The sequence below is a fragment of the Crocuta crocuta genome, unplaced genomic scaffold (assembly GCF_008692635.1).
Source record: "Crocuta crocuta isolate KB4526 unplaced genomic scaffold, BGI_CrCroc_1.0 scaffold73, whole genome shotgun sequence".
In the NCBI taxonomy this organism is placed as follows: Eukaryota; Metazoa; Chordata; class Mammalia; order Carnivora; family Hyaenidae; genus Crocuta; species Crocuta crocuta.
In genome coordinates, this window is record NW_027529443.1 from 2,003,217 (window position 1) to 2,031,026 (window position 27,810).

A 27,810-nucleotide genomic window follows, 5' to 3' on the forward strand; every position below is an offset into this window, starting at 1 on the left:
CTGTGCTATTAGGAAGAGATAGATAACATATATAAGTATACAAATGACCTCCTAGGTGTGATGGATGCTGTAAAGAGCAGGTGTGATTAGGGGAGGCCATTGTGGTAAAGAGACATTTGAACAGAAACATTTGAGAAGGGGATTGAATTAGTTACTGCTGTGCAACAGATTACCCCAAAACTTGGCAGTCTTGTGAGTCAGGGTTCTAGGCACAGATGAGGTGAAAGCTCTGGCCCCAAGTGTCCAGCTGCGGGCTGGGGCTGCAGTCGCCTCAGTGCTTGTTTGGGGCCAATGCATCACGGACAAGCCCACACTTGTGGTTATGGCAGCTTCCGTTCCTCATGGGCTGGCCTCTCCCGTGGGCTCTTGCAACAGGGCAGCCTGCTTCCCCTGGCATAAGTGAGCTGAGAAAGGGAGAGAGAATTCATGCTAAGAAGAGGGCGAGAGAGAGCCCAAGATGGAAGCCATGGTGGTTCTTCACACCTAACGTCAGAAGTGACATTCCATTGCATCTGCATTCTGTCAGTAATCCAGCCCATACTCTACGGGAGGGGATTCCGTAATGATCCCGCAGCGAGGCAAAGATCATCCTTGGCCATCTTTGAAGCTGCCTACCACAGGAGACCCGAGGGAAGAATGGCTCAGAGCAGTTGCAAGTGCAAAGGCCCTGAGGTAGGACTCTGCCTGGCACATTGAAGGGAGGACAAGGAGGCCAGGGTGGCTGGAGAGCAGTGAGAGAATGGAAGAGGTAGAGGAGGTCCAGGCAGGGATGGAGACGTAGATTTCTCTTGCCATCACTTAATCTGTCAGTCCCTGGCTTGGGGACTTTCAGGGTGTTTTTGACCCTCTGCTGCAATGAATATCCTTGTCTACAGATGCAAATATGTCTGAGGGTAAATTCCCAGACATGGACCCAGATTTGCTGGGTCAAAAAGAAGCTGCATTTTCAGTTGGGGCAGCCGTTGCCAAATTCCCCTCCAAAGAGCCGACTTCCTGCCGGCCACCTCTGAGGGTCCTTCACGCCTTTGGCTCCACTGGCCCCTGCCCTGGCCTGGCTTCCTCTCCTGGCTGTTTCACAGTAAAGGTTTGTGCTGTCTCCCCAGGCCCCGCCTTCCCTCCGTCCCTCCCCCTCCCTCCAGACGGCCTCTGCCGCTGCAGATGGCTGGGGAGCCTAAGAGCCCCTTGGAGGACACTTCCCCTTGATGGAAATTCTCTGCGCTTGGAAAACTCTTCTCACAAACGGTATCTTCTGTGTGCTTTTCCCAGGTGCTGGAAATTCCCTGAAGGCTATTCTTAGACAATGAGTTGACTTGGTGCTTGGCCACCATTTATCTCTGAGAAGGTGGCCGGCCGACAGAGTCTACCAGAGGGAAGAGCACAGAGAACGCCTGGTCCGGAGGGAGAGGCTGAGGCCCCCTTGTGCCCCCCCCCCAAAGCTGAGCCACACGCGATCCACATGACATTTACAGGGCCTGTGAGGCCTGGGGGTCTGAGACTCGCTGGGGTGGAGACCGCACGACTCAGCCAGCATTTACCAAGTGTGCCCTATGTGCTCCACCTTTGCGCGTATTATGAACAAATGGGGGAAGTGTCACTTGCATGCTTAAAAGCTTCTAGTGGCTTCCTGTTGTGTTCTGAAAAAACCCCAACACCTCCCCAAACTGGTCCGCCCCCACCTCCCTGAATCCCACCCCCCACCTCTTCACAGGCTCCAGCCACACCGACCCCTTCTCCCCATCCCAAGGCCTTGGCAATCTCGGTTCCCTCTCTTGGGACTGTTCCCAGGCATTTTCATGACCAACTCCTCCTAATCCTTCAGGTTTCTGTTCGAAGCCCCCTCTCAGGCCTTCCCTGAGGATCTCATCTGAAGCAGCTTCCACCAGCCACCCTGTCTCCTCACTCTGTTTCGTCCTTGAAATTCAGTCTTTATTGTCTGTTGCCCCCACCTGAGTGTCCGCTGCACGTGGACTGCAACTCTGTCTTGCTCTCCACTGTGTCCCTAAGATTTAGTGAACCATCTGGGACATGGTAGGCTTGTGTGAGCAGATGTGACTGGGTGTCGTCTTCCCTCTCCGGATGAAGAAACGGGGAACTGGAGACGGGCGGTGATTTGTTCGTGGACACGCAGCCGGGAAGTTGCAGGATCGAGATTGAAACGCAGGTGGCGTGTCTGAGCCCGACCAGGTGCCCTTTCGCTGGCTGGCTGGCCTCGACGGGCCTCGCTGGCTGTCCAGAGCTGACCTGCAGTTGTCAGGCCAATATTTGGAACTTGAAGGTGGGTGGTGTCCCGGGAAGAGAAGCAGGCTGGAAGCAGCCCTCCTCATCCTCCTCTCTTTGGACAGAACCACGCCATGCACCGTCCATGTGACATTACGTGTCCTGGCAGGGCCTGCGGGCCCCAAGACCCACCAGGCTGGAGATCACATGAGAGTCAACCGGTGACAGGACAGGCAGGATCTGGGCCACCAGGGTCACCATTTGGGTCACCAACGGCTTTCCGTCCCTCCTCCTCCCCAGCCACGTTCTCATTTTTCTTGTCATCATGCTTAGTCATACCTCTTCTCCTGAGGTTCATGTTCGGGGGTGCCCACTCCGGAACTAGCCCAGTTGCCCCTCCTCACACATCCTTAACCTTTCTGAGCCCCTGTCTCCTTCTTTGCTAAGGAGAGATCAATGGTCTCTCCTTCATAGAATCCCGAAGCAGGATCCGCGAGGTGGTGCCATTGGACCCCTCCCTCAGGCGCACGTCGAGCACCCCCTGGTGGTAGCTTCATATCAGTCACCGTGTAGCCCAGGCATGGCCCTGCGAGGCCTTCCTCCTTCCTCAGAGTCTGCTGGGGGCGCCCCAGGCCTACGTTGTCTCTCAGATGGCCCCCACACTTCCCAGTTACTTGTTCCCCTCCATTCTTCTCCATGAGGACACACACATCATTCCCGAATCCAGGGACAAGCCATGGCCAAGCACATGTAACGTCAGGGTGTTATAAACTGACCTGGGACCCAGAGGCCTCTCTGCTCCGTAGTCTGGTGGGGGAGAGGAATGAGCCAAGAGTGATGGGGGAGGGGGGTTGGAGAGTGTGGGGGAGATGAGCAGGAGTGGGATAGCATGGTCCCCAGGGTAGGAAGAACTCAGACCCCGCCCAGCATGTGTTCGCATCCAAGGACGCCGGGGGGAGGGGGGAGGGGGGAGGCAGCAGGTGGAGCACTGCAGCAGGAGTCCTGGGGTCAGGCAGGGGTGGGGCATGGCAGCCACACTTGCACGGCAGTGACATCGCTGTAGGTGCTGTTCTGTGAACCCATGGCTCATTCCTACACTAGGTGGGGAGACTGAGGCACAGAGCATTTAACAGAATTGCCCAGGACACCCTGTCAGTAAGTGTTGGAGGCGGGATTTGGACGCAGGCAGTCTGACTCCAGAGGCCGCGCGTCCCGCCTCCCGTGACAGTGTCTGAGTGGTCTGCTGGGTGGGGGAAGAGGCCCACCCAGTGTACGGGGATGGGAGAGACCTAGGAGTGGGGCGGTGGGGAAGGCGTCTTCCCAGGAGCCCTAGAGGACAGGCAGCCGTCTCCGGAGGGAATTGGCAGTATGGCTGGGGAAGGTTCTGGGGAAGCTTGGGGGGGCAGGCTGGGGTCCACAGGGCCACTTCTGGGCCAGGCCTGGGGAAGGTGAGCAGAGCCCACCCCCAAGCCTTGCTGGGGCCTGTGGGGCCAGCTGGGAGGAGCCCCGGCTGTATGCTGTGCCCGGGGTCTGCGTCGAGCCACCCCTCACTCGCCCCGCCACTTAGCAGCTCCTGAGCCTTGAGCCCTCGCAGTCCGAGGTCTGCAGGCCTTGCGGTCCAGTCCCTGCCCTGTGCACCAGGGAGCCCTGCCAGGAGCTTGACTCTGGGCCTTCCTGAGAAGACAGACAGGCAGACCGGGGCCCACCCAAGATGAGTACGGAGGGGACAAGCAGAAGGTCTCAGCCAGGGCCCACAGGAGCCACGGCAGCCATGCGCAGGCCGGGCAGCGATGCCGTGACCCCCCCTGGGCTGCTGGGGGCCCCTCCCTGCCATTCTCCATGAGCACCCCCTCCGCCCCGAGGTTTGCTGACTCAGGCAACCCCAGACACTAACCCTGCGTGAGCTATCAGCACTGGGTGTGACCAGGGGACAGCACCCAACCCCAGGCCCCTCTGCACCCTCACCCCAGCTTTGTCCTCCCGCCCCCTGGCCCTGTGTGGCTCTGTCCTGGCTCCTGTCCCAGGAGAGGGGTGGGCCGGGAGGTGCCCGCAGCCCACGGGCACCTGTGCCCCTCTGTGAGTGCCCCTGGGCCAGGGTCGGGAACGACAGCCAGCGGGGCTCCTGAGGCTACGCTGATGGCGGCCCCGCCCCCTGATCCTCCAGCCTCTGCTCCTCACTGCGCGCTTCCCGCCTCCCTGCCCTGAGCCTGAGCACGGACCCGGGTCCCAGGTCTCTGCTTCCACGTCACCGTCCCGAAGGGCTGGCCCGTCCTCCTTGGCCAGACTANTGGGCTCCTGAGAAGGCTACGCTGATGGCGGCCCCGCCCCCTGATCCTCCAGCCTCTGCTCCTCACTGCGCGCTTCCCGCCTCCCTGCCCTGAGCCTGAGCACGGACCCGGGTCCCAGGTCTCTGCTTCCACGTCACCGTCCCGAAGGGCTGGCCCGTCCTCCTTGGCCAGACTACCTACCACTTTTCCCTCATGCCCTCACGTCCTTCAAATCATTTGTTAAACTCTGAATTCTCAGTTTATATGCTTGTTTTCTGTCTTTCTTCATCAGCACGTCAGCTCCGTGAGGGCAGGGACCTTCTTGCTCTTAGATCTGCCTTCATTTCCTGAACTAGGAGGGGAGCCTGGCATACGGCAAGCACTTACTGAACATTTGTTGAATGGGAGAGGCTGTGATGGAATGGTAACACATCTGGACTTGGAGTTGGCTGGGCCTGGACCCACACATGCTGTGTTAGCCTGGGTGGATTGCTTTACCTCTCTGAGCTTCACGCACTCATCTGTCAGATCGGGTGCAGCCAACCCTAGCCTTCCTGGGAGTAGCCAAGGAGAGCATGAGACATGGGATGAATGGGATGGTCGAGTGCTTTGCAAACTGTAAAGCGCCCAGGGGAGGGGAGGGCTGTCCGGAGGCTTTGCAGCAAGGCGGCCACTCAGTTTATTTTGCTGGTGCTCAGGAGGCTTCCTGGGCAGTGGAACTAATGGGATGGAATCACAGCGTCGCTGCAGGGAAGTGTGGAATCTAACTGGCCAGAAGAATAGGACTTGCATTTCGGCTAACTTGATGGGCAGACAGAAGAGGGGCTCTGGGAGGAATGGTTTCAAGGCTGGCCGGGCTCGAGGCGGGGCCGCCGGACCCATCCTGGGTTTCTCTGTGCAGGCCAGGGTCCCGCATGGGCCAGACGGGAGGTGACGGGGAGGCCCATTGCGTGACACCCGAGGACAGTGAGTATCCCTGCCTATAACTTGGGCACGTGTGCTAGATATTCCCGGGAGAGAGAAGGAGAGAGAACCAGGCAGGGGTAGAAGGAAACAGAAAAAGAGGCAGAGACAGAGGCAGAAAGAGAAAAAACAAACAAACAAACAAAGGGAGGGGCCTGTACAGTGGCCCCGGTGAGCACGTGCCCCAGATGGATGGCGAGATGTCGCTTTCTAGTGAGCAGCCCACCCCCCAGTGATTTCAGAGCCCCCAGTGTCTTTCCTAATGCGAGCATCTTGCCTCGAAGAGCGTGCTTCCAGCGGTCAAGATTCTTATCTTTCATGCCACGAGGGCCCCCAAAGTTAAGCCAATCCCTTCCTCTGGTGTCCCACCCAAGAGAGACAATCTGTGGGCAGATTGGAGGAAAGCTGGCCTTGAACTTCCGTGGGAGAACGCGTGCCCTCTAGAATGCACACCTCGGATTCCCAAGCCTGTCCCTGGGTGCAGCTAATGGGACGCACCGCAGCCTGCAGCCGCGTGGGCACCTCACGCTCTCACGGGACCCTGCAGCCCTCTTCCTTTGTCCCCTGCCTCTTCCTCCAGGACCATCACAGCCACCTCCACGGGCCCCCGTTCACCTGCCATTTTTTTCCCTAAATCACTCACTTTTCTTTGTGAAACTTAAATGTATTCAGAAAGGAAGCTTCAGATCACGACCGGAAATGAAAAGCCAGAAGCACCTGCAATAAATAGAAGGGGACTGTAAAACTGCAAAAATAAAAACATTACCATTGTGAAAATGTTGGTGTAGAATCTAAAGNTGAGGCTCAGAACTTCTGGTCTAAAATAAGCTTGAGCACCCAGGGAGGTGTGTCCCACACTTGGGCAGCTCTGACCTCGTTAGCTCCTCATCCTTCAGACTCAGCTGTAGCACCCCCCACCCCGGGGATGCCTCCCCAGACCCCAGAGCAGAGGAGCCCGGGTGTCAGCTCCTCTGGGCCCTGCACCTCCCACCTCCTGACTCTCCAGCCGAGAGGCTGGGGGTGGGGCTGGCTGGGAGCTGCTGAGAAGGCAAGGCTTTGGTTATCATGCTGGAACTGAGGCTCTTCCCCACACACGCAGCCCAAGTCCCAGGCTTGGATGGAATGTCAAGACCATGTTCCTGCGGCCTGTGGATTTCCAGGGTAGAGATGCAGAAGGCAGGGGGAGAGAGGGCCAGGACTGTGACTTGGGCATGTGGACATGTCGAGGGGGCCTTCCAGCTCTGTGTTGCAGGGCTCCAACTGGCTCCCCTCATTCCCACCCAGGCACGGGCCAGTACGCCTGCTCCCCTTCCTCCCGCCATCATCCTGCAGATGAGGGTCCACCCTCTGTCTTGGGGGGCTTATGAACATCCGAGACCATCAAGGTGGGGTTAGTGCATGCAGAGGGTCACATGGGAGCCCCAGAAGGACATCACCCTTTCTGAACAATCTCGAGGGCGCACTGGCTGTGTCTGGAAGCATGGGGCCCCTCTGCCGGGATCCCCACTGCTGTCTGCCGTCCACTCGTATTGGGAGATGACCCTTTGTGGGGGTAACCTCACACCCAGGTACCCCCGGGGCCATCCTGGAAGGGGTGGAGGTGAGGCTGGGGGCCCTGCGTGGCTGCCCTGCTCCTGTCTGCATAGTTGAATTCACTCTTTCCTGGGACCCACCGTTCTCTGCTTCTTCAGGCAGGGAACCTTCCTTGATCTCTGGGTGGAGAGCAGAGAAGCTGGCTCCTCACACATTCTCCCAAGCCTTTTCCGTGCACACCTGCAATGTAGACTTCGGGACCTTGACTCTTGTTTTCCCAGTTTTCTGTGACACCTATGCCCCAGGGTCATTGAGATCTTCTCTCTAGTGACCCAAATGAAGGAGGGTAACAGGGAATGCGGGGGTGAGGGTGGGGGGCCAATCTGTGATTTTTAATATCAAAACTCATCCGAACACCAGATTGCCCTGGGCTACCCCAAGACTCACCAGGAACTGGGGTCACGGCCTAGGGGACCCTTCTAGACACCCCCCCCCCCATCTGCGGGGGAGAGGGAGAGTCTGAGCCCGCTCATTGCCTCGGGCTTGATGGAGGTTGCTGGGATAGACAAGGCTGGTGGCAGTTCAGTAAACCTAGTTTTTAAAATGGGAGGGCTCCCTATTAAATGCCACTTCTGATTTGGGCCACTTCGCTTTAAAAGGCAAATAGAGCAATGAGCAGAATCCAAACAAGCGTGATGCTAATGACTCAAGTGGTCGGAAAGGAGACCTTTGCGGGAAGGGCAGAGCGATGGCAATGATCTAGTACCGGGCAGACAAGGTTGAGGGGCGACTCGTAATTGCCAAGCTCCCAAGGGTTCCGCTGGAGAAGAAGCCAACCGGCTCAGCCCCTTGTCCTCGAGGGCAGAGCGAGAAATTAGCTTAAATTGGAGCTGGAAAGATTTAGGTTATGTGTAAGGAGGAACTTTTTAAACCCTGAAATATGCTACCAAGAGAGGCTTCGGGTTCTCGGGAGAGTGGCTAAAAATAGCCTGTTCTTTAAAAATAGTTCTGGGCAAGCTTTAAACAGCCTCAGCTCGGGCTTCTCGGCCACGGTTTTCCGTGCACGTGGCCACACTGTACGTGGTCCTCCCCAGGTCAAAGGGCTCGAGGGACAGTTGGAATCAGCCTTTGGTCTCTGTCCAGACAAACATCTGGGTATTTTAGATACGTACAGATAAGAGATTTATTTTTCCGTCTGTCGCCCCACTGATGGGTGTCATGAGATACCAGGCTTTAGAATCTCAAAAGTTTTCTTTCCAGGGCTGATGTTAAGTGGGTCAGCCCCACCGGTTTCCCCCAGTCTCTCCCCGTTCCTGAGGCAGGGCTCCCCCGCACCTATGGGCTGCCTGGGAATGCATCCATCTCAGCGAAGTGTCCACCCACCCTGGGGCCATGCTCGCCCGCCTCCTGACCTCCGCAGCCTTGGCCTGGCCACGCCCTTGGTCCTTGCTGCGTAGGGCGCCGCTGTGGCCTCTCCCGACTCCCTGCCTCCCACCTTCTCGTTCTCTACATGCCAGCCAGAGAGATCTCACAGAAGCACGTGGGAGGTTTGTCTGGCCCTTGCTTTCTTGCTTCCAGTTACATGATCCGTGCCCATTTGCCCTCGGGACAAAGCCCAGACTCCCTATGATGGTTCTAGAACTTGTCAGTGTCTTGTTTATTCCTCCAGCAGCAGCTCCCCCAGCCGGGGGCTCTTCCAGCCCGCCAAGCCACTTGGCCTGTGGGCTCTGCCGGCGCTGGGTCCACTGCCTGGCCCACCTTGCTCCCTCTCAGCCCGCAGCTCTCAGCTTGGGTGTCACCTTCTCTGGGTCACATTCTTCTCTGGCCTTCCCAGGGGCTCCTGGCCTTCCTCTCCGCTGCCCTGTGGCACATGCCACAGGTCGTCTGCTTCTCCCATCCCCCCCAAGCACTGGGAGGCCGGTTTCACTGGCTCCCAGCGTGTTCCCCGCAGCTGGAGGAGAGCCTGGCACACAGCAGGTACTCAATAAGTGCTCAGTGACCAATCAACTGGAAGTCAGGCCACCCCAGCAGGGGTTTCCCCTTTGCTGCCATCCTGGCCTGTGTCTTTGGGTTTCTGCTTCCTCCAGGTCCCCGTCAGCCCCTGTGTCACATCCCAACATGACATGCACGGCATGTTGGCAAATCCAGATCAGTGCCCACATACACAAGGGTATTTATTTAGACACGAATGCTCTCCGAACGTGCGGAGCAATAACTTAGACAGCATCTTTAATAATAAACTCCATTATAAATTAATCAGCCGCTTCCCTTGATGTCTCAATTAAACGGAGCATGCCATTAGCATAATATGTGCAAACCCTGCAAAAGGGAGCCAGGTCAGATGCAAGACAGGTGCTGGAATCCAGTTGGGTGTCTGACCCAGGCGGCATCTCCAGACCAGAGACTGTTTCCACAGGAGGGGCCGCCCGGGCCAGGGTTGGTGCTCCTGTGTGTCCTCTCTCAGCGCCGGTGTCTGTCGCCGTGCGGCCTGACCTCGCTTTACGCTCCTGAGCACATGACCTGCACGCACACAGCGCTGCCCTGCGCCCCGCGCACTTCCGCCCGCCGTCGGCGTTCCCTGACTCCCAGAAAAGGCTATTTCACCCCTTGGCTCACTCTCAGCTGGTGGCCTTGCCTGGCTGGGGGGAGAGAAAGGAGGAAAAGCTGCCTCCAGCCCCTTTGTGCTGTGTAGAAGTTTCCTACCTTCTCTCTGCCCAGCTCCCGCAGCCGCCCTGGGCCCCCTCTGATCATCATTCTCCCCGTCTACCTGATCGCCTCTGGGGTGGGTGCAGGAACATTCCACGCAGGTTTTGACACCTTCCCTGGGATTATTTCACTGCTTTCTCCTCTTATCAGCCTGTTGTAGCTGATCACCTGTCCCCAATGGCCTGTGTGGTGGCAAATACGACAGTCACTTGTCCGTCTTCATCTAAGACCTCTCAGGCTGCTCCTCCTTCTTGACTTGGGTGCTTCGCCTGGCCCTGGTGAGGCCACACTGGTTTCCTCCTGCTGCTGGCTCCTCCTACCCCCTTCAGCCCCATCATCGGCACCATCCTGGGCCTTCTACTCCTACAATCTCTCTGCAGGTGGTCTCTCTCTCTCTGCCAGTGACTCATGCATTTAATCCCCAGCTCGGGCTGTTCCCCAAACCCCAGGCTTGCACACCAGCCGCTTGCTTGCTGTCTCTGTCTGCATATAAGATAGGCATTTCCAGCTAATGTGGCCCACGTGGGATCCCACCCAACCCAACGCCCTCCTTCCTTTATCTTCTTCGACTTAGTGGATGGCACCACCGTCTGCCCAGGTGCCCAAACCGAAGCTCTGGAGGTCATCCTGGACCCCAGACAACGAGCGCCCATGTCCAGCCCTTCAGCACATCCCATGTCCCATCAGCTAGCTGCAGTTCACACCTGCCTGGGAGCTGCCGGCAACTTGGGGCCAAATCGCAGGCCTCCTGCAATGGCCCCCCAGCCGGGCCCCTCTTCTCTCTCTTTACCCAGTAACCAGCATGCATGATAAACATAAATTGGGCCCCTGNAAAGCCAGGCTCATCACTGTGGCCCTTGAGATGTTGGCCGCTGCCTGCCCTCCTGGCTCGTCTCTAAACACCTTGTCCGTCCCTCTCTGCAGGGGCCTCCTCGCCTTTCCCCCAACAGGTCAGGCTTCAGCCTTCAGCCTTTGCCAGGCCTCTGGCCTGCTCTCCCCCAGCCCTCCCGGTGGCTGCCTCCAGCTCCCATTCAGGCCTTTGCTTACAAGTCACCTCCCCTGACCACCCAGTCTGAGCAGCTCCTGGGATCTCTCCCGTTACGTTGTTCTGTTTTGTAATGCATCCTGGCACCTTTCACCACCTGATGCTTTCTTGTTAACCCACGTTCTTGTTGTCTGGGCCTCAAGGGCAAGGCATCGGTCTGTCTATGTCAGTGGTCTCCATGGCTGGACCAATGCCTGGCATGTGAAAGCATTCAATAAATATTCACTGACTGATTGAATTAATGAATAATAAATGAATGATGACTCCGGATCTTGGCTCATGTAGACAACTCGCTCTCCAAAGTTGTCAAAATCGGGCCCTGCCCTCGTTCAGTCCCACATCAAGGACCCGGGACTTCCACCAGGCAGGCTAATGCCCTGCCCCCACGCACCTTGACATCCATGGTCATCTATTCATTCATCATATATAACTGTGTGCTGGGGACCACGGACCTGGTTCCTGGAGGAGTATAAAGTCTAGAGGGCCTAGATAGTGAGTCGCAAGCATTCATTCATTCATTCATTCATTCATTCATTCATTCAAGAAACATATAGGACCTCCTACATGCCAAGCACTGTTCTTGTGCTTGGCATGTAGGTGCTTTACAAGTATAAGCCACTGGATACTCCTATGAGTCTATGAGGAAGGTGCTATTGTTATCCTTGTGTTATGTTGAGGAAACTGAGGCACAGAAACCGGGGGATCACCTACCCAAGGTCACACAGCTGGTGCTCATTTTGTTTCACTTTACTCTTTGGCTTTACCCTGGGCTTAATGTCCTGACCCTCTGACGTTGTCTCTTCATTCTGGGCCCACATCAGCCCCTCTGGACTTGAACGCAGATTTCCCTTCCTCAGTCTGAGCAGTGGAGGCCCGGGCGGGGGTTCACAACAGCCCTTCCGACTCTTGGGTCGGCTCTGACCCTGCGGTGAGCATTGCTCTCAGAGCTCTCCAGGGTCCCCCAGGGGCTGGGAGGAGCTGAGCCTGCCTCACTGTGTGGGTCGGGTCTCCCACTTACAGTGTCAGGAGTTGGAAAATGAGATTCACAGCCGTGCATTTCCTGGTGTGGGGCCCCGCCAGGAAGCAGCAGTAGCCGAGCAGGAAAGCCTCGTTCATGCTAATTTAGGAGGTGCAGTAACTCTGCAGAAAGTCACTTTCTAATTCACAAGAGTTGGAGACAATGCCTTCTGCAGAGGGTTTGTATGACAGATGCTACCGTGGACTTCCCTTTGCAGACCAGATGCACTTCCAGAAACACGGGCGAGGGTCGGATTTTTAAAGGAGACTCTTCAAAATGCAATCAGAGAAACTCACCAGCCTATATTTGAATGAATTATCATTTTCATTTATTGACTTTTCTTAAGGCACAGCCTTTCATATTTGGGAGTAAATGGAATTCGATGGAGAAATCACTGCTTTTCCAAACTAACAATTTAGAAAATGATTCTGCCAACAGGCTGGGTCTGGCTTCTGGGTCTACCAAGGAGTTCTCGTCATGTCCCCACTGCCCTAATAGAGGGAGTGGTTGTTCTCATGAACATTTTCCTTCTTTAGTAGATGCTCGTTAGAATTACCTACGTCTACTAGTATCCCATTTTATAGATGAGAAAACCAAGACACCCAGAGGCCATGTAACTTGGAGAGCATCTGGACTGGCATAGCGCAGAAGAAACTCAAGAAGTTAGGACAGCTGAGGATTTGGAGAGTGAGCCCCTCTCCCCAACCCAGAAAGGGACTGGTTGGGGTAATGAAGGGGTCGCGACCCCACTAAAGGCGCAAGCCTCCTGGGTAAGGCAGCAACTCTAGGGAGAATGAGCACTGGGAAGTGAGGGGGGAGGGTCTGTCCTCCCAGCTAACAGCCTCTACTGTGAGTTATAAGGGGTAAAAGAGTGTGGCATTGACATAAGAACTGAGGCAGATCAGTCAAATAGAGCGACATCAGGAAACACTCAGGTACAGGTGGGGCTTGGAATGTAGTGTCATTTAAAATCAGTGGGGGAAAGGACAGGTCATTCTATAAGGATTCAAGACAATTAGCTACTCATTAAAAACACTTAACCTTGATCCTTTACTCACACCATTCACCAAGATTAATTCAGGTGACTCGGGGCGCCTGGGTGGCTTAGTCGGTTAAGCGTCCGACTTTCGCTTGGGTCATGATCTCGCGGTTCGTGGGTTCGAGCCCCGCGTCGGGCTCTGTGCTGACTGCCAGCTCAGAGCCTGGAGCCTGTTTCAGTCTGTGACTCCCTCTCTCTCTGACCCTCCCCTGCTCGCGCTGTCTCTCTCTCTCTCCTAGAAATAAATAAAAAAAAAAAAGAAAAAAAGATTAATTCAGGTGACTTAATATAAAAATATAGGACAATGCATTTATGGGCATTTCTTTTCCAAAAGGTAGACATAGCACGTGAAAACTGCAAAGGAAAAGATGGGTAAATTCGACTATATCAAATATCAAAATGTATGACAAGAGCAGCTTTATTCATAATTGCCAAAACTTGGAGGCAACCAAGGTGTCCTTCCACAGGGAGACAGACCACAGGTGAATGATCTGTGATGTGTCCAGATGATGGAACATTATTCAGCATGAAAAAGCCATGAAGAGACGTGGAAGAACCTTAAATGCATATTGCTAAGTGAGAGAAGTCAGTCCAAGAAGGCTATATACTATGTGATTCCAACGATATGACCTTCTGGAAAAGGGAAACACCTATGGAGCCTGCAGACAGATCAGTGGTCGCCAGAGGTGCAGGGAGGCAGAGAGGGAGGGAGGGAGAAAAAGGTGGAGCATGGGGGACTTTTAAGGCTATGAAACGATTCGACACAGTAATGGTGGCCACCTGTCACTAGACGTTTACCAAAGCCCATAGAATGTGCAACATGAAGAGTGAACCCTGATGTAAACTAAGGATTTGGTTACTAATAATGGATCAGCATTCGCTCATGAATTGTAGCCAACATACCGCACTATGCAAGGCGTTAATCATACAGGAGGTTGTGGCGGTGGCAACTGGGGACATGTGAAAACTCTCTGTGATTTTCCCTTGCTTTTCTATGTCCCTAAACCTGCTCTACAAAGTAAAGTCTATTAATTAAAAAACAAAAAGATGTTTGGCATATGGGAAAAGACAGAGCAGTAAACTCTCAGGCAGTCAACACGACAGGAAGGATTAGTATTCAGAATACATAAAGAATTCCTACCAACTCATAAGGGGACATTTTTTTTTTAAAGAAAAAATTGACAAAGGATACAGACAGGCACTGTCTAGACAGAGGTAGGAATGGTCAATAAACACGTGAAAAACATCAAGCTCACTGATATGAGGGAAATATAAAATTTACAACAGTGTTGAGGTGTCATTCTGCTTCATGTGATGGGCACAGTTTTTCATGTTCTGGGATCTCCAGGGTTGGTGGAGATTGAGGTAAGTATTCCCAGACAACTGGCAGAAGCACAGGATAGGGCTTCCATGCAGGAGAGCCCTTTCCCGACATTGACTCAGATTTAAAACGCATATGCTTTATGATCCAGCAATTCTCATTATTCCGTCCGGAGCAATATTTTTGCTTGTAAGTGGATATTTTGCTTGTATCCACAAAAAGACTTGTAGAAAGGTGTTCATTGCAGCATTGCCTGTAGACCCAAAACCAGGGGGGAAAAAGCCTAGTGCCATCCATTGACTGGGTAAAGAAAACATGGTACTTCATTATTAAGGAATTGTATGCATCAGTTCCAAAGAATAAGCTGTCTCAGTCAGGTACCTCTTGGCAAGTTCACCCAGAACTGTGTCAAGTAAAGAAAAAAGATATCCATATGGATCACCGTTCGCCTCCTTCCAACAGACTGAGCCAAGGCAGAGAGGACCAGAGAGGGTGCTGTTGGATGGATGGGAGAGTCCAGCACAGTTCTGTGGTGCCTGCCAGGGCACACCGTGAGGATGCGGTGTAGGGTGTGCTGGGGCCTGGCAGAGACAGCCTCGGGGAGGCTGGGCTTTTGGAGGCGGCCTGAGCATGTGTCATGGTGCCCGGATTTCCTCCCCAGGATTTCCTGACTCAAGAGCTCCCCCCAGCCCTCATCTGCAGTCAGGGAAGAGCGAGAAGTGTCCGTGAAGGGCTGACCTGGGCTCAGAGCTGCAGACAACCGCAGAGTCCCTGGTCCCTTTGGGCCAGGGGTCCAGTGACTGGAGTGAGGCTGGTGCCAGCTAGGCATGCCTCTCCTCTGCTCTGTTTTCCATGACCTCACATCGGTGGCTTGACGTTAGTTCATAGAACTATGGTGGCTATAGTTCCACCACCGAACCTGACAGATGCTACAAAATCAGGGCTTTTCTTTTTCCTCTGGAGAACCAGTTGTGAAACGTTTATCTTCACCCTATGAGAATGTGGGATGGCCTCCTCCCCCCATCCCCCACGCATGGCTCCAGGACACACAGTCCCACTCCCTCTTTACTTCCATCTTTACTAAATCTCCATCGCTCCACTCCTTATCTCCATCTTTTCTTATGCCCCCTCTTCTTGAAGAGAGAGGGTGGTGGGGCAACCAGGGGAGGGTAGACATGCACAGGGCAGCATGGGAAGAGCCCTGGAGTTGAGGGCATTGGGCCCTGGACACCAGTCACAACGATGCCATTTACTTCCTTTGTGACCTTGAACATACTTTCCCACTCCAGGCTTCTATTTCCTCCTCTGTGAAACGGAATAATTGTATTCAGGGCTACCATATACAGCCTTGTAGACATCGTTCTGCTTCCACTCTGGGGAGGGGCATGCACGTAGATGGTATTGTGAACAGAGCTCTATGGAGATGTGCAGTAGGCAGCCTGAACAGCGGTCCATAGTCCTGATCGTGGTACTTCATGATACTTCAGAGGGTGGTTATGAAAATTAAGAAGTAATAATACAAAGAAGTAATAATACAAAGTGCTTGGCACATGGCAGGTGCACAAGCATGATTGTTTTCCTTTCTTCTTGTTATCTACCCCTTCCCTCCTCATCAGCAGTGTATCACTCTGTCTTAAGGTTTGGTTCCTGAGGACTCCAGATGCCACAGTCCACACAGAAATGTCTCCTGGTCTATAACAATCCTGGTACCTATAACGATTACTTGCCACTAGGCACCGAAACAAGGCTGCCTTGCCTCATTTGACTTACTTTTCGCCTTACCTGTCACAGTCCTCATCTTCAGATTCAAGGAATTGAAGCTCAGAGAGTGATGCTTTGCCCAGTGCTGTGTGATGAAAATGTGGTGGGAGACAATTCCCACTCAGATCCCTTGGAATTCAAGGTCCTCAGCCAGTGGGTTCAAAGATTTTTGACCATGAGCCACAGAAGAAACCATATCATGTTTCAGCCACTGCACACAGATACATGGATAGAACTGAAAAGTCTTACAAAACAATATTCACTCCTGCTGCATGTGATGGTATCAGATATTTCTATTCCATTCTGTTGCATTCCATTCCATTCCATTCTTGTCGTTGTTGTTTCTAACTCTGGCAACCAACTGTGGCAATCGATGAAGGTGATTTCATGACCCACTAGTCTAGTGAATCAAGACGTGAAGTTTGAAAAATTCCCTCTAGGCTGCTTCTCCCAAATGACCTCCTAACACAGGTATCAGCAAACTATAGCCCATGGGCTAAATCTGGCTTAATGCTTGTTTTTGTAAATAAAGTTTTATTGGTACACAGCCGTACTCATCCATTCATATATTTATCATCTATGGCTCTTTTGTGCTACAACAGTAGAGAAGTAGTTCCAACAGAGACTGCATGGACCACAGAGCCTAAAATATCTACTTACCAGATACTTAACAAAATGTTTGGGTCTCCCGGGTGGTTCCGTCGGTTAAGCATCTGACTCTTGGTTTCGGCTCAGGTCATGACCTCACGGCTTTGTGAGTTCAAGCCCCACGTCAGGCTCCGAGATGACAGTGCAGAGCCTGCTTGGGATTCTCTCCCTCTCTCACTGCCCGTCCCCCACTTGCGATGTCTCTGTGTCTCTCAAAATAAATAAATAAACTTAAACAAAAAAAAAAAGAAAAAGTTTGCCCATCTGTGCATATCGGACTCTGTGTCTCCCTTATTTAATTTCTCCACGCCTGCGCTTCTCCCTCTTGCTCAAACTCAAGCTCCGTGGCTGGCTTAGAAAAGCACCACCGTCTGGCTTCCCTGCTCTGGTCCTGCCAGCGGCTTGTCCCCTCCCAAGCTGTCCCCCAGCACTGACAGGCCCACAGGACACAGGTGGACAAAGCCCCCACCTTGCTTCCTGACCCCTTGTTCTGCTCCCCCCACAGGCCTCCTGGGAATGGTAGCCCACATGATGTACACACAGGTGTTCCAGGTCACCGTGAGCCTTGGCCCTGAAGACTGGAGACCCCACTCCTGGGACTACGGATGGTCCTTCTGGTAAGTGGCCTTTGGTCTTCAGACACCAGAGCCTCCACGCATGCTGGGAGTTCAGCAGCTCGGCCCGGGTAAGGGAGGAAGGGCAGAAGAAGGCAAGGGTAGCCCAGAGTCCGCAGGGACTTGGAGACCCTAGACTTGGGGTTGGCAAACTATGATCCATGGGCCACGTCTGGCCCACCACCTGTTTCTACGCAGCCCTCAACCTAAGGATGGTTTTCACATGTTTAGATGCTTAAAAACCAATCAAAAGAAAAATAACATCTTGTGATGCATGAAAAACATGTGGAATTTAAATTTCAGCGTCCATAAATAAAATTTTATTGGGACAGACCCACTCTCCTCATTTACGCGTTGCCTTGTGGCCACCTTCATGCTGCAGGGGCAGAGCTGAGTGGCTGTCAGGGACGCTGAATGGCCCACAGAGCCTACCAGATTCACACCCTGGCCCTTTACAGACAAAGTTGGCCCACCCCTGGCACACGGGCTGCTCTGGAAGGTGGAGATGGAAGCTGATGAGTGGCGGGGGGTGGGGGTGGGGGAGCCTGAGAGGCCTGATAGGTTACGTGTGCAAAAGCAAGGCAGAATCAGTAGACTCCCAAGCCAAGTGAACAAGAGGTGTGTGTTGGTTTGGGTGACAGAGAAGTCCAGGTGGGTGAGCCAGGGGGCCTCGGGTCATGATGGAAAAATCCATCCACATCAGTCCCAGCAAAACGGAAATGCATTGGTTCCTCTAAGTCCAAAGCGCAGCTCTGTCTTGGACTTCAGGGCACATTTGAACCAGTGTCTCTGATGCCCTCAGGGTTGACTGTTCCCCCTACGGTCATCTGCACATGTTAACCCTGCCCCTGGGTGCGTTCTCCTCCTGGCCGTGAGGGGGCTCCCTCCTGGCGCTTCTTCCTTCACATACAGGGAAAAGTAGGGTTTCTCTTTCCCCAACAGTGACCGAAGTCCCAAGCCTCCCTCGAATGGTCCCAACTCAGGTCATTTTCTCTCTCATGAGTCATCAGCACTGCTGAGGGAAGGTTACGAGCTTATTGGCTCCCTGTGTCCACACTTACCTCTCTAGTGAGGCAAGAGCCGAGACCTCTCCAGCGGTGAATGAGTGGGACAGATGCTGGATGCGTTACCGCAGTGTCTGCTCCAGGCACAGTGGACCCAGGTAGTCAGGTGATTCATCAGGAGCTTAGGCATTCTCCCCGACCCCCATGCCTGTCTCTGCTCCCTTGGGGCTGGCTTCATTCACAAGCAGCTTTTCCCTAAGCAAAGATGGCCACCATGCCTAGCTCTAGGCTTCCGTCTTACAAAGGTAGCAATACCAGCAGAGAGATGGGGCTTCTTTCCAAGATTTCCAGCCAAGATCCTGGTTATGGCTCTCATTGTATTAGCTTAGGTCGTGTGTGCATCCCATGACTGATGATTTAGACCCTGAGAAGCCGAGACTGCCCTGATTGGTCTGACCTGAGTCACAAGGTCCAGGGGGAGGGAATGGCCCCACCCAATCAACCCCTTGGACAGAGAGAGGAGGAGCCTCCCCGGTGGAAAATTAGGGGTGAGGCGGGGTTATCAGAAGAAGGAACGCGTGTTGGAAAGACAGCGACCACAGTTGTCCATTCCATGGGGTACGCAGGCTTGCTTCTGGTGGCTGGGGACCATTTATCCACTCAGTCATTTTACGTGCATTTGCCGATTGCTTCTTCGGGGACAGCCACTCTCCTAGGTGCTGGCTGCACAGCTGTGGCAAAGACAGTGTCAGGACAGGTGAATGAGACAAGTAAACAAGCTATAACGTGGATTTGGGGGGTTCACAGACTGCTATGGGAGCACAGAGGAGGGGTCGCTGACCCAGCTTCTGGCAGGGAGGGTCCTCTGGGAGGAATGTGATCAGGCACAATGTGGAGGAGGGACTAAGATGGTGCGCTGAGCAGGGGGCACGGGAGGCACAGGGACTTTGGAGGAAGATGGTCAGAATGGAGTAGGAAGGACCCTAAGAAAGACCCCCTTTCGGACCACTGAGGACTCTTATTAATTTCACCCCTTCCTACTCTCTGGTTCCTGCTTTGTAAAGGCGTGTCCCTTAAAGGGACCTTGACCCTCCTACACCATCCCTGATCCCTTTTAAGTGGTAGGATCGCAGGGAAACCAGCTAAGGCTCTGGTGCTCCCTTTCCCCTACACTTCCCTGCCTCTAGCAGTTCTCGCCTAAGCTCTTGGTCTTGGAAGGTAGTCACCTGAGCCAGAGAAGGGGGCGAAGGAAAGGTATGAACACTGTTGAGTGTGAGCATGTGTGTACAGTTCGTGCCATGGATGGAGGCCTGGTATGTAATCATCGCAGCAGTGCTGTGTGATGGCTACTTCGTGGAGAGGAAACTGAGGCACAGGGCACTCAAGTAACCTGGCCAGGGTCTCTGGCCACTGAGTGGCAGAACTGGGATTTGAACCCAGGCAGTCTGGCTTCAGAGCCCACACTCCCCACCTCTGTTTTCTGCCTCTCCGAGAACGGGGCAATACATAGACACTTCATGGATGTGCATAGCACACTGTTTGATACACAGTACGTGCTCTTGAACACCAGCCCTTCTAATACTACCGATTTCAATATGAAATTTAACACCTGAAACCCCCCATGTGCATGTGTGAAACCTGAGGCTTGGAAAGGTCGTCACCCAGAGCCCCACAGCCGTAAGGCACAGTAAGATTCTAGAAGCCCCTGGTATTCCACCCCGGCTCTCAGTGTCGAGAACAGAGCCTGCTGGTGTCGGCCGTGGGAACCTTCCTTTTGCTGGAAGCTGGCCTCCTGCCCTGCTCCTGTTCCTTTGGGGCTGGCCTCATTCTCATTTGACTTATTTAAGGCCGGGGCCCAACGTGCGGTCCCTATTAGGGCTGATCCATTTCTTCTTGTCACCAAGGCCTGCAAGATGGATCAACCCCATTTTTCATCCCTTGCTTTTGGGGCCTTGCCAGGGCTGCGCAGTGTCATTTCTCTTGTTTAATATGTGTGAGGCCATTTGTCAAAATTCTGGCCCCAGCACCTCCCCCATCCCCAACCCAGGCACCAGAGAGGAGATCAGTGGGGAGGCCAGATAGCATCCCCCTCTGTCTCCCTGCCCAGCAGGGCAGGACCGGCCTCCGGGACTGGGGAGGCCGAGGATCAGAGATGCCCAGCTGGTGTTGGGCCACTGGCTTCTGGGAGGGACACCTGCACAGGAAGGTGAAGCTTCCAGCTGAGAGTCACACAGCCTCTTTCACACCTTGCTGATGGGCACTGCTGGGCTACGGTGGGTGAGCACTGTGGAGGGGTGGGTGGAGGGCGGCCTCTGGGCTCAGAGAGGTTGGGAGTAGATCCCCACTCTGACTCTCACCTGCTGTGGACTCTCACCAGGTCACTCTGCCTCCCTGTGCCTCAGTTTCCTCAGCTGTAAAATGCGGAGATGGCCCGAGTCTCTACTCATGGGCTCTTACAAGCAGTCTGTTGGTTTTTTGTTGATTTATAACACATCACACTGAAATTTAGTGGCTCAAAGTAAAAATGTGTTATTGTCTCTTATGGTTTAGTGGGTTGCCTGGGCTTCAGTGGGATGCTGGGTCCTGGAGTCATCTGGGGCGTGGCTGGGCTGGGGGTGCAAGCCAGCCCCTCCCAGCGCTGGCTGTGGGTGCTGGCTGGGGGCTCAGCCAAGCTGTCAGCGGGACCGGCTCCTCCAGCTCGGTGGCCGGGCTCCTGCGGGGAGTAAGCATTCCAAGAGATCTGAGCAGGAGCGGCAAGTATGTTTTGTGACCTTGCCTCAGAAGTCACACTTTCACTTCTGCTGTGTCTGTTGGTCAAGAGCAAATGATGGGCCAGATTGAAGGAGAAGGGCCCCCTCCCCACACAAAACATAAACCCCAGGAGGTGAGGCTGCCGATGGGGGGCATTCTTAGGGAGGGGCTACAGTGAGGACTATGTGAAATAGTGCTCAGAGGTGCTTGGCACAGAGGATGTGCTCCACGCGTGTCTCTATGAAAGGCAGGCAACCCAGCCTCTCAGTGAATCTCTAGAGTAGCGAAGGCATGCTGCATAGGGTTGCTGTAGGGACTATGCAGGGCCAGGCTCTTAAAGTGTTTGGCACATAGTAAGCGCTCATAAGTGGTGGTGATTATAAATGGCGATAATGACATTGAGCCTTTGGAAATGCAGCTCTCACTGGCTGGGAGGCATGTACCCCAAAGGTCCATGCGGATGACACCCTGTGGTATGCAAGCCGCCCCTTGCCGTCCGTTCTCTGGCCTCCACTCGCCCCGGATGCGCCGCCCTCATTCACTCCCAGGACGTTAGCGTTCTGTTAGCATCCAGCCCTGGACGTGACTTCCTGACACTGCCCAGCTTCCTGCTCTGGCCCTGACAAAGCTCCGGAACCCCATCCTCACCCTGAGCCCAGAGACCCATGAGCCCTCCCAGCCTGTTTGGGTGTTTTCCAGCTCTGTGTCTCAGCTCCCCGAGCTGTCTGGTCACGCAATTAGCCCAGGGGCTGAACCCAGCCCATAGACGTTTTGTGTGGCCCACCACGATGTTCCAGAACTGTTGTATTCGCTCTTAACATCCAAAAAGGTAAACACCTTACATAAAACGCCAAGTTTTGGGCTTCTCTTGACAGTTAGAGGCTACGTCCTTGCCTAAGTGGCATTGCCACATGGCCACAGGGGGCTGAAGGTGAGCGGTGGCTGTCCCTGTAGATGGGGCACATGCTCTCCGGTTCACCCCTGTCCCCACCACTCCCTCTTGCCTTATGTTTTCCTCACTTCACTGTCCAGCTGACTGTAGGAATGTGAGTTTGTGGCCCCTGCATGGGATGCCAGCATGTCTGTTTTCCTGGAGACGGCGGGAAAGTGGGAGGCTTGTCAGTCTGTCAGTCTGTGCTTCTGTTTTCAATTTGGTCAAAGTGGAGAAAGATAGGAAAGAGGCCCCTCCTACCACAACACACACCGTGAAACCCCAGTCCTGAGCATTCAGTCTGCAGACTGAGGGTAGGAGAGCGTCACCGAGTTGTAGTCTTTATAAGAGCTAGAAGCCTAGAGAGGTTAAGCAATTTGGCACAGGTCACACAGCAAGACAGCAAGTCCAGCTAGGTCCCAGGGGGGTGGTGCCTCTCTGTTTGCTTCTGGGACCCCATCTGTGTGACGTGTGATGGCCTCACTGCTACCCTCCTCCCTTCTTCCCCCTTGCTCCCTTCCGGTCTCCACAACCCTGTGGAAACCGCAGGCTAGCCTCTTCCCTCTCCCTCGGGACCCTCGGCTGTCCTGCCCTCTCTGGCGGCCTTAGCTGGCATTTCAGCGGGTGGACCCCTTAGGGGTGGGGGGTTCTGCTGTCATGGTGGTAGAAGAACCTCGGCCCCAAAGAGCCACTGGGAAGGATGTGTTTGCTGGTGTCCCTGCTGAGAGGCTGTGTGCTCAACAGGAAGCTCTCGTTCTCTCTCATGTCCCCCAAGGCAGGTGGCCCTTGCCTCCTTTCGTTTAAGACCAGGGAGGGGAAGGAGAGGTGTGGCTGCCCAAGGATGCCTTCTGGCCGTGGCTGGACTACCTGGGCCCCCAGAGCCTGCCATCATCAGCTCCTGGCCCCGTCAGCTCTGGGGCACTGAGCGTGGCCTGGCCTGGGCATTTGTGTCCTGTGCTGCACAGTGACTGCCCATCTGGCCTGAAAGAGGACTAGGGCTACCTCCCTCAGTGGTCAGCTAACAGTCTTCCCACAGAGGAGGGCCTGGTGCTATACATTGCATCTCTGAATCTGCCCCCAGCATTCCCCTGCTACCCCCGTCCCTGCAGGTCCCAGAGGACTGGCACAGCCACTCTGTCCACCCTGTCACCCTCCCCTTTCCTCCCCACAGTGTCCATGCTGCTCTTGGCTCCAAAAACCAGGCCAACCACCCACGTACCTCACAGCACCAGCTCAGGGGTGCACTGGCTCAGAAGCGCATGCGGCAAACAGCAAGAAGTGTCCCAGCCCCGAGGTTTTCAATCAGTGCCCTGCGTGAGGGCCCAGAGGGGTATTAGGGTGAGGCGTGGCAGAGAGGATGCAGCCCTGAGCCCCTCACCTACATTAAAAGCAGAGCAGTATTTTTATATCTGTTTCAATCTCTAGAACTATTCAGTCTACAAATATTTCTTGAGCACCTATGTGCCAGGCACTGTCCTTGGTGCTGAAGATATGGCAGTGAACTAAACAAAACTCCCGTTTTCACGAATTTGATGTTCTAGGGCGGGGGTGGAGAGACTACTGCTTCTGGGGAGATGGAATAGACATCCTTCCCCCTATTCCTCCTGCTAAGTACAACTATACCCCTGGAACATTACACATACAGCAGCATGAGAGGATGCTAGAAGGTAGACAGGAGACAGGGACTGAGAGCATATTGCTGAGTGCTTTTTGGCTAGCGCATCCCGATTTGCACATGAAGAAGTCAGCAACCCAGCAATGCGAAAAGGCACTTGTACACGCACGCGCGCGCACACGCACACACACACACACACACACACACACACATCACAAATCTCTATAGCCAAAGACCAGGAAAAGGGCAGCCTGCCAAGACAGAAAGTTTAGCCATAACCGCTCTGTATGGTGATACCTCACAGCAAAAAGCAACAACCCCAACAAACTGTGGTTTGACCTGCAGTCATGCCAAGGTTAGAGTCCCCTCACCAGGCTGTATGGAGGCACCTAACTGCATGCTCTGTCACTTGCTCTGGTGGTGCCCGAGTAGGGAGCTGAGACTGTCACTTTGCTGGAAAAGGAACAAGCCCCAGCCCTTCCCAAGTGGCACTGGAGATCACATGGGGAGCCTGGACCTCTCCCCCAGCAGGCAGGAACATGAGTGAATGTTTTCCCCCTAAGACTGGGAGTCCCACTCTTCCTCAGCACAGTGCTGGAAGTTCTTGCTAGTGCGATAAAGCATGAAAACTAAATAAAAGGCATACAGATTGGAAAGGAAGAAATAAACCAGACTTGTTTGCAGGTGCCATGATTGGCTATGTAGAAAAGTACAAGACAGCCANTAGCATTGAACAGCTGGACAACAAAACTAAAAATACAGTACCATTTGTATTCAAAACAGTGACTGCTTCATCATAAATCTAACAAAACATTTGTAGGCCTTCCATGCTATAAACCACAAAATGCCCGGGACAGAAATCAGAGATCTAAATAAAGGAGCTATCTAGCGTGTTTGGGGTATACCAGTTCTCCTCGAGTTGGTATACAGGTTTTGTGCAGTTCCTACGAAAAGCTCAGCAACAGTTCTTGTAGGTATAGATAAGACTATTTTAAAATTTATTAGGAAAGGCAAAGGACATAGAACAGCTAAAATAAGCTTGAAAAAGACAAAAAGTGCAAAGAATCCATCTACCCAATTTCAAGACTTAATATACCGTTACAGTAAATCTAGATTGTGTGGTATTGGTGGAGGGTAGACACACAGATCAATGGTATGGAATAAGGAACCCAGAAATAGGCCTCACTGATATTTGACAAAGATGCAATTCCATTCGGTGGAGGGAGGGAAGTATCCTTTTCAATAATTGTGCTGGAAAAAAAAAATCACTCTTGAACTACACTCCATGCCTTATTTAAAAATTAACTCAAAATGGATCACAGACCTACATATACACTGTAAAACTATAAAGTTTTTAGAAGAAAAAATAGAAAATCTTTGGCATCTAGCTAGACCTAGGCAAAGAGGTCTTAGATTTGATATCAACTGGATCAAAAGCATAAAGGGAACATTTGACACATTGGATTTTAGCAAAGTTAAACATCTTTGCTCTGGGACAGACCTTGGTAAAAGGTTGAAAAGACAAGTTACAGAGGAAGAAAATATTTGTTAGCCTCCTCTCTGACAAAGGACTAGTAGCTAGAATACATTAAAACACTCAAAACTCAACAGTAAACAGCAACAACAGCAAAACAACCCGATTAGAAAGTGGGCAGGAAAACATGAACAGATCTTTTGCCAAAGAGGATAAACAGATGGCAAGTAAGCAACTGAAAAGATGTTCATCACCATTAGCCATTAGGAAAATGCAAATGGAAACCACAATGAGGTGTTACTACGCATCTATCAGAATCACTAAAAAAAAAAAAAAAGTGACAACATGAAATGCTGGTGCAGATGTGGAAAAACTCGGCGATATCAAGGAACAAATGGTTGATACATGTAACACCGGGAATGACTCTCCAGAGAATCACACGGAGTACAAAGAGCCAATCCCCAAAGTACATGCTGTGTGATTCCATTTATATAACATTCTTAAAATGACAAGATTATAGAAATGAAGAACCGATTGCTGGCTGCTAGAAGTTGGGGAGGGGAGTGGGTGTGGCCATACAATGGCAGCAGGAGGGGTCACCGTGGTGATGGATGGAAGTGTTCTGTATCTCAATTGTATCGAAGTCAATATGCTTGCTGGTCGCGTACTATGTTTGCAAGATATGTGACCATTGAGGAAACTGGTTAAAGGGTACGTAGATCTCTCTGCGTGATTTCTTACAACTGCATGTGAATCTATAATTATCTCAAAATAGAAAGTTTCATTTAAAAACAAAGAATAATAAATAATAGGGGGAAAAAGCTACAGGAGAATTACAGGGTGTGGCGAGGGCTGAGACGATAGGGGGTATGTGATAGAGAGAGATACTCCTCCTCTGGTTGAATGATCAGAGTTGGCAGTTGGACCTGGTCCTAGATGAGACTAGAAATTCACTTTAGAACTAAGCTATGTAAAAGAAGGGAGTGTATAAAAAGTGATTGTATAAGAACTTGGGTTTCCAATGACAGAAACCCAATTCAAGTTGGCTTAAGGGGAAAATCTGATAAAGGAATTTGGGCACCCCTCACTGAAAAGTCAGGGATAATGGCTTCAGCTCAAGGATCTAGCTCCTTTTCATGGCTCTGCTCTGAGGCAGCCTCATGAGTGGCAAGGTGGTCCCCAGCAGCTCCAGGCTCAAATCCCACCAGTGTGGTTCCCCAGGAGAAAGACGAGCCCTGTTTTCCAACAGCTTAAGCAAGAGTCCTGGGATTGAGTCTCATTAGCCGGGCTTGGGTATCACATGCCCATCAATGTGAACCAGACAGAAGCGACGCTCTCATTGGCCAGGTGTTAGCCATGTGATCACCCCTAAAGGTTGCGGGTGAGGCCAGCTCCATACAAACCATGTGGCCTGAGAGGAGGGGAGCACTGGTCCCTTAACAGAATGGATGCCGATCAGGCAAAACGAACCTGTGTATTCTCATGGAATCCCAGAAAAAGCCTGCTTCTTATTGGCCATCCTCATGTTCCTAATTTCCACCTCTCTAGTTAAACACATACCCCACATTGAACCAGTCTTGAGTTTCATTGCTCAGAGGAGAAGAGTATCTGATTGGACCAACTTTTGTCAGATGTTCAGCCCTCATCCAGTCATCTATGAGCAGGGGCGTGGGGTCGCCTACTGGACTCTTTTGTGGACAAGGCAGTTCTAAGAGGGGCCAAGTGGACCCCATAGCTGTCTATTGCAGCCACTCAGAGCTTCTGGGAGATCTAAATTAGCTCTTATCATGAAAGAATAAGGACTCCATGAATGGTTTTGGTGGTAAGGTATAGGTGATGATAGGGGATCCTCGGGAGAAAGGCTGAATCCTCACACTTCCCCTTGCTTTTCTTCTGGATGGCCAGGGGCAGACAAAGAGAAGAGCAGTGGGTGTGGGAGGTGGGCTGACCTTGAGGAATGCATGCTGGTCATGTGGAGAGACCCAATGGGTGGTGGGCAGAATGGGAGATGGGATGCTCTGGGACAGGGCAACAAAGCTGAACCCTTGATTTGGAGGAAACCAGTCATCAGGGGAGAGACTGGGGAGCAGAGACAGGGAGACCAGACCAGTAGAACCAGGCAGGTACCCACTCCTGGTCGGAGGTAGGTGGGAGGCCATTTCTAGAACAGACACTGGGTCAGAGACCAGCGGTCTCTGTCCTTCTGGTCCCCTAGCCCCATGCCGCCCTTCCCTCCTTTCCAGCTGTGGCTCAGACAGATTCTCCAGCTCCAGCTGGCTCAATGTACACATCAGGTGAGCATTGCCAAGAGTCCCCAACTCTGCTTGGAGGAAGCGTGGAGCAGAAAGCCACGCAGTTCATTATAACTTCATCTCTCAGAGGGAGAGTTTGGAAATGAAGTCAGATGGAAGTGGGTAGTAAGAATGTTGAAAATAGCAATGGTAGTGATGACAGCAAGCTGTTTTTGAGTGCCTACTGTGTGCACGAGGCACTGTTCTAAGATGTTTTTAATGGCTTCTCTCCTTTGATCCTCATAACAACGCTATGAGGTAGTGCTGTTATGTCCATTGAACGGATATGAGGAATAAGAGGCAGAGACGTTAAGCATCTTGCCCAAAGTCATACATGAACAGAGGTAATTTAACCCCCATGGAACCCAGCTTTTAGGGTGTCTTCCCCCATCTACTTTTCTATCATCAGCTCCAACTAATCACACTCTCTCACTCCAGCATCCCAAACCTCCTGCAGCCTGAGGACTGTTCTCTACTGCCTCATGCCCCCGCACCTTTGCACATACCCTTCCCTCTTCCTGGAATGCCTTTCCCCCTGGCAGACACTCACTTATCCTCCAAGACCCTGTGTGACATAAGCACAGTTCTGTTCTGGTGACCTTCCCTGAGGCT

The 27,810-nt window shown here is 52.9% G+C and overlaps 1 protein-coding gene across 4 annotated transcripts in view; it reads left to right on the forward strand.

Annotated features, from left to right (window-relative positions):
* GSG1L (GSG1 like) overlaps positions 1–27,810 on the forward strand; it is a 164,834-nt gene that overhangs the window by 110,512 nt on the left and 26,512 nt on the right. For all 4 annotated transcript variants that reach the window (XM_077760287.1, XM_077760288.1, XM_077760286.1 and 1 more), the window contains one exon: positions 17,024–17,135. In XM_077760287.1, coding sequence (XP_077616413.1) covers positions 17,024–17,135 — 112 coding nt within the window. The remainder of the gene's footprint in view (positions 1–17,023; positions 17,136–27,810) is intronic.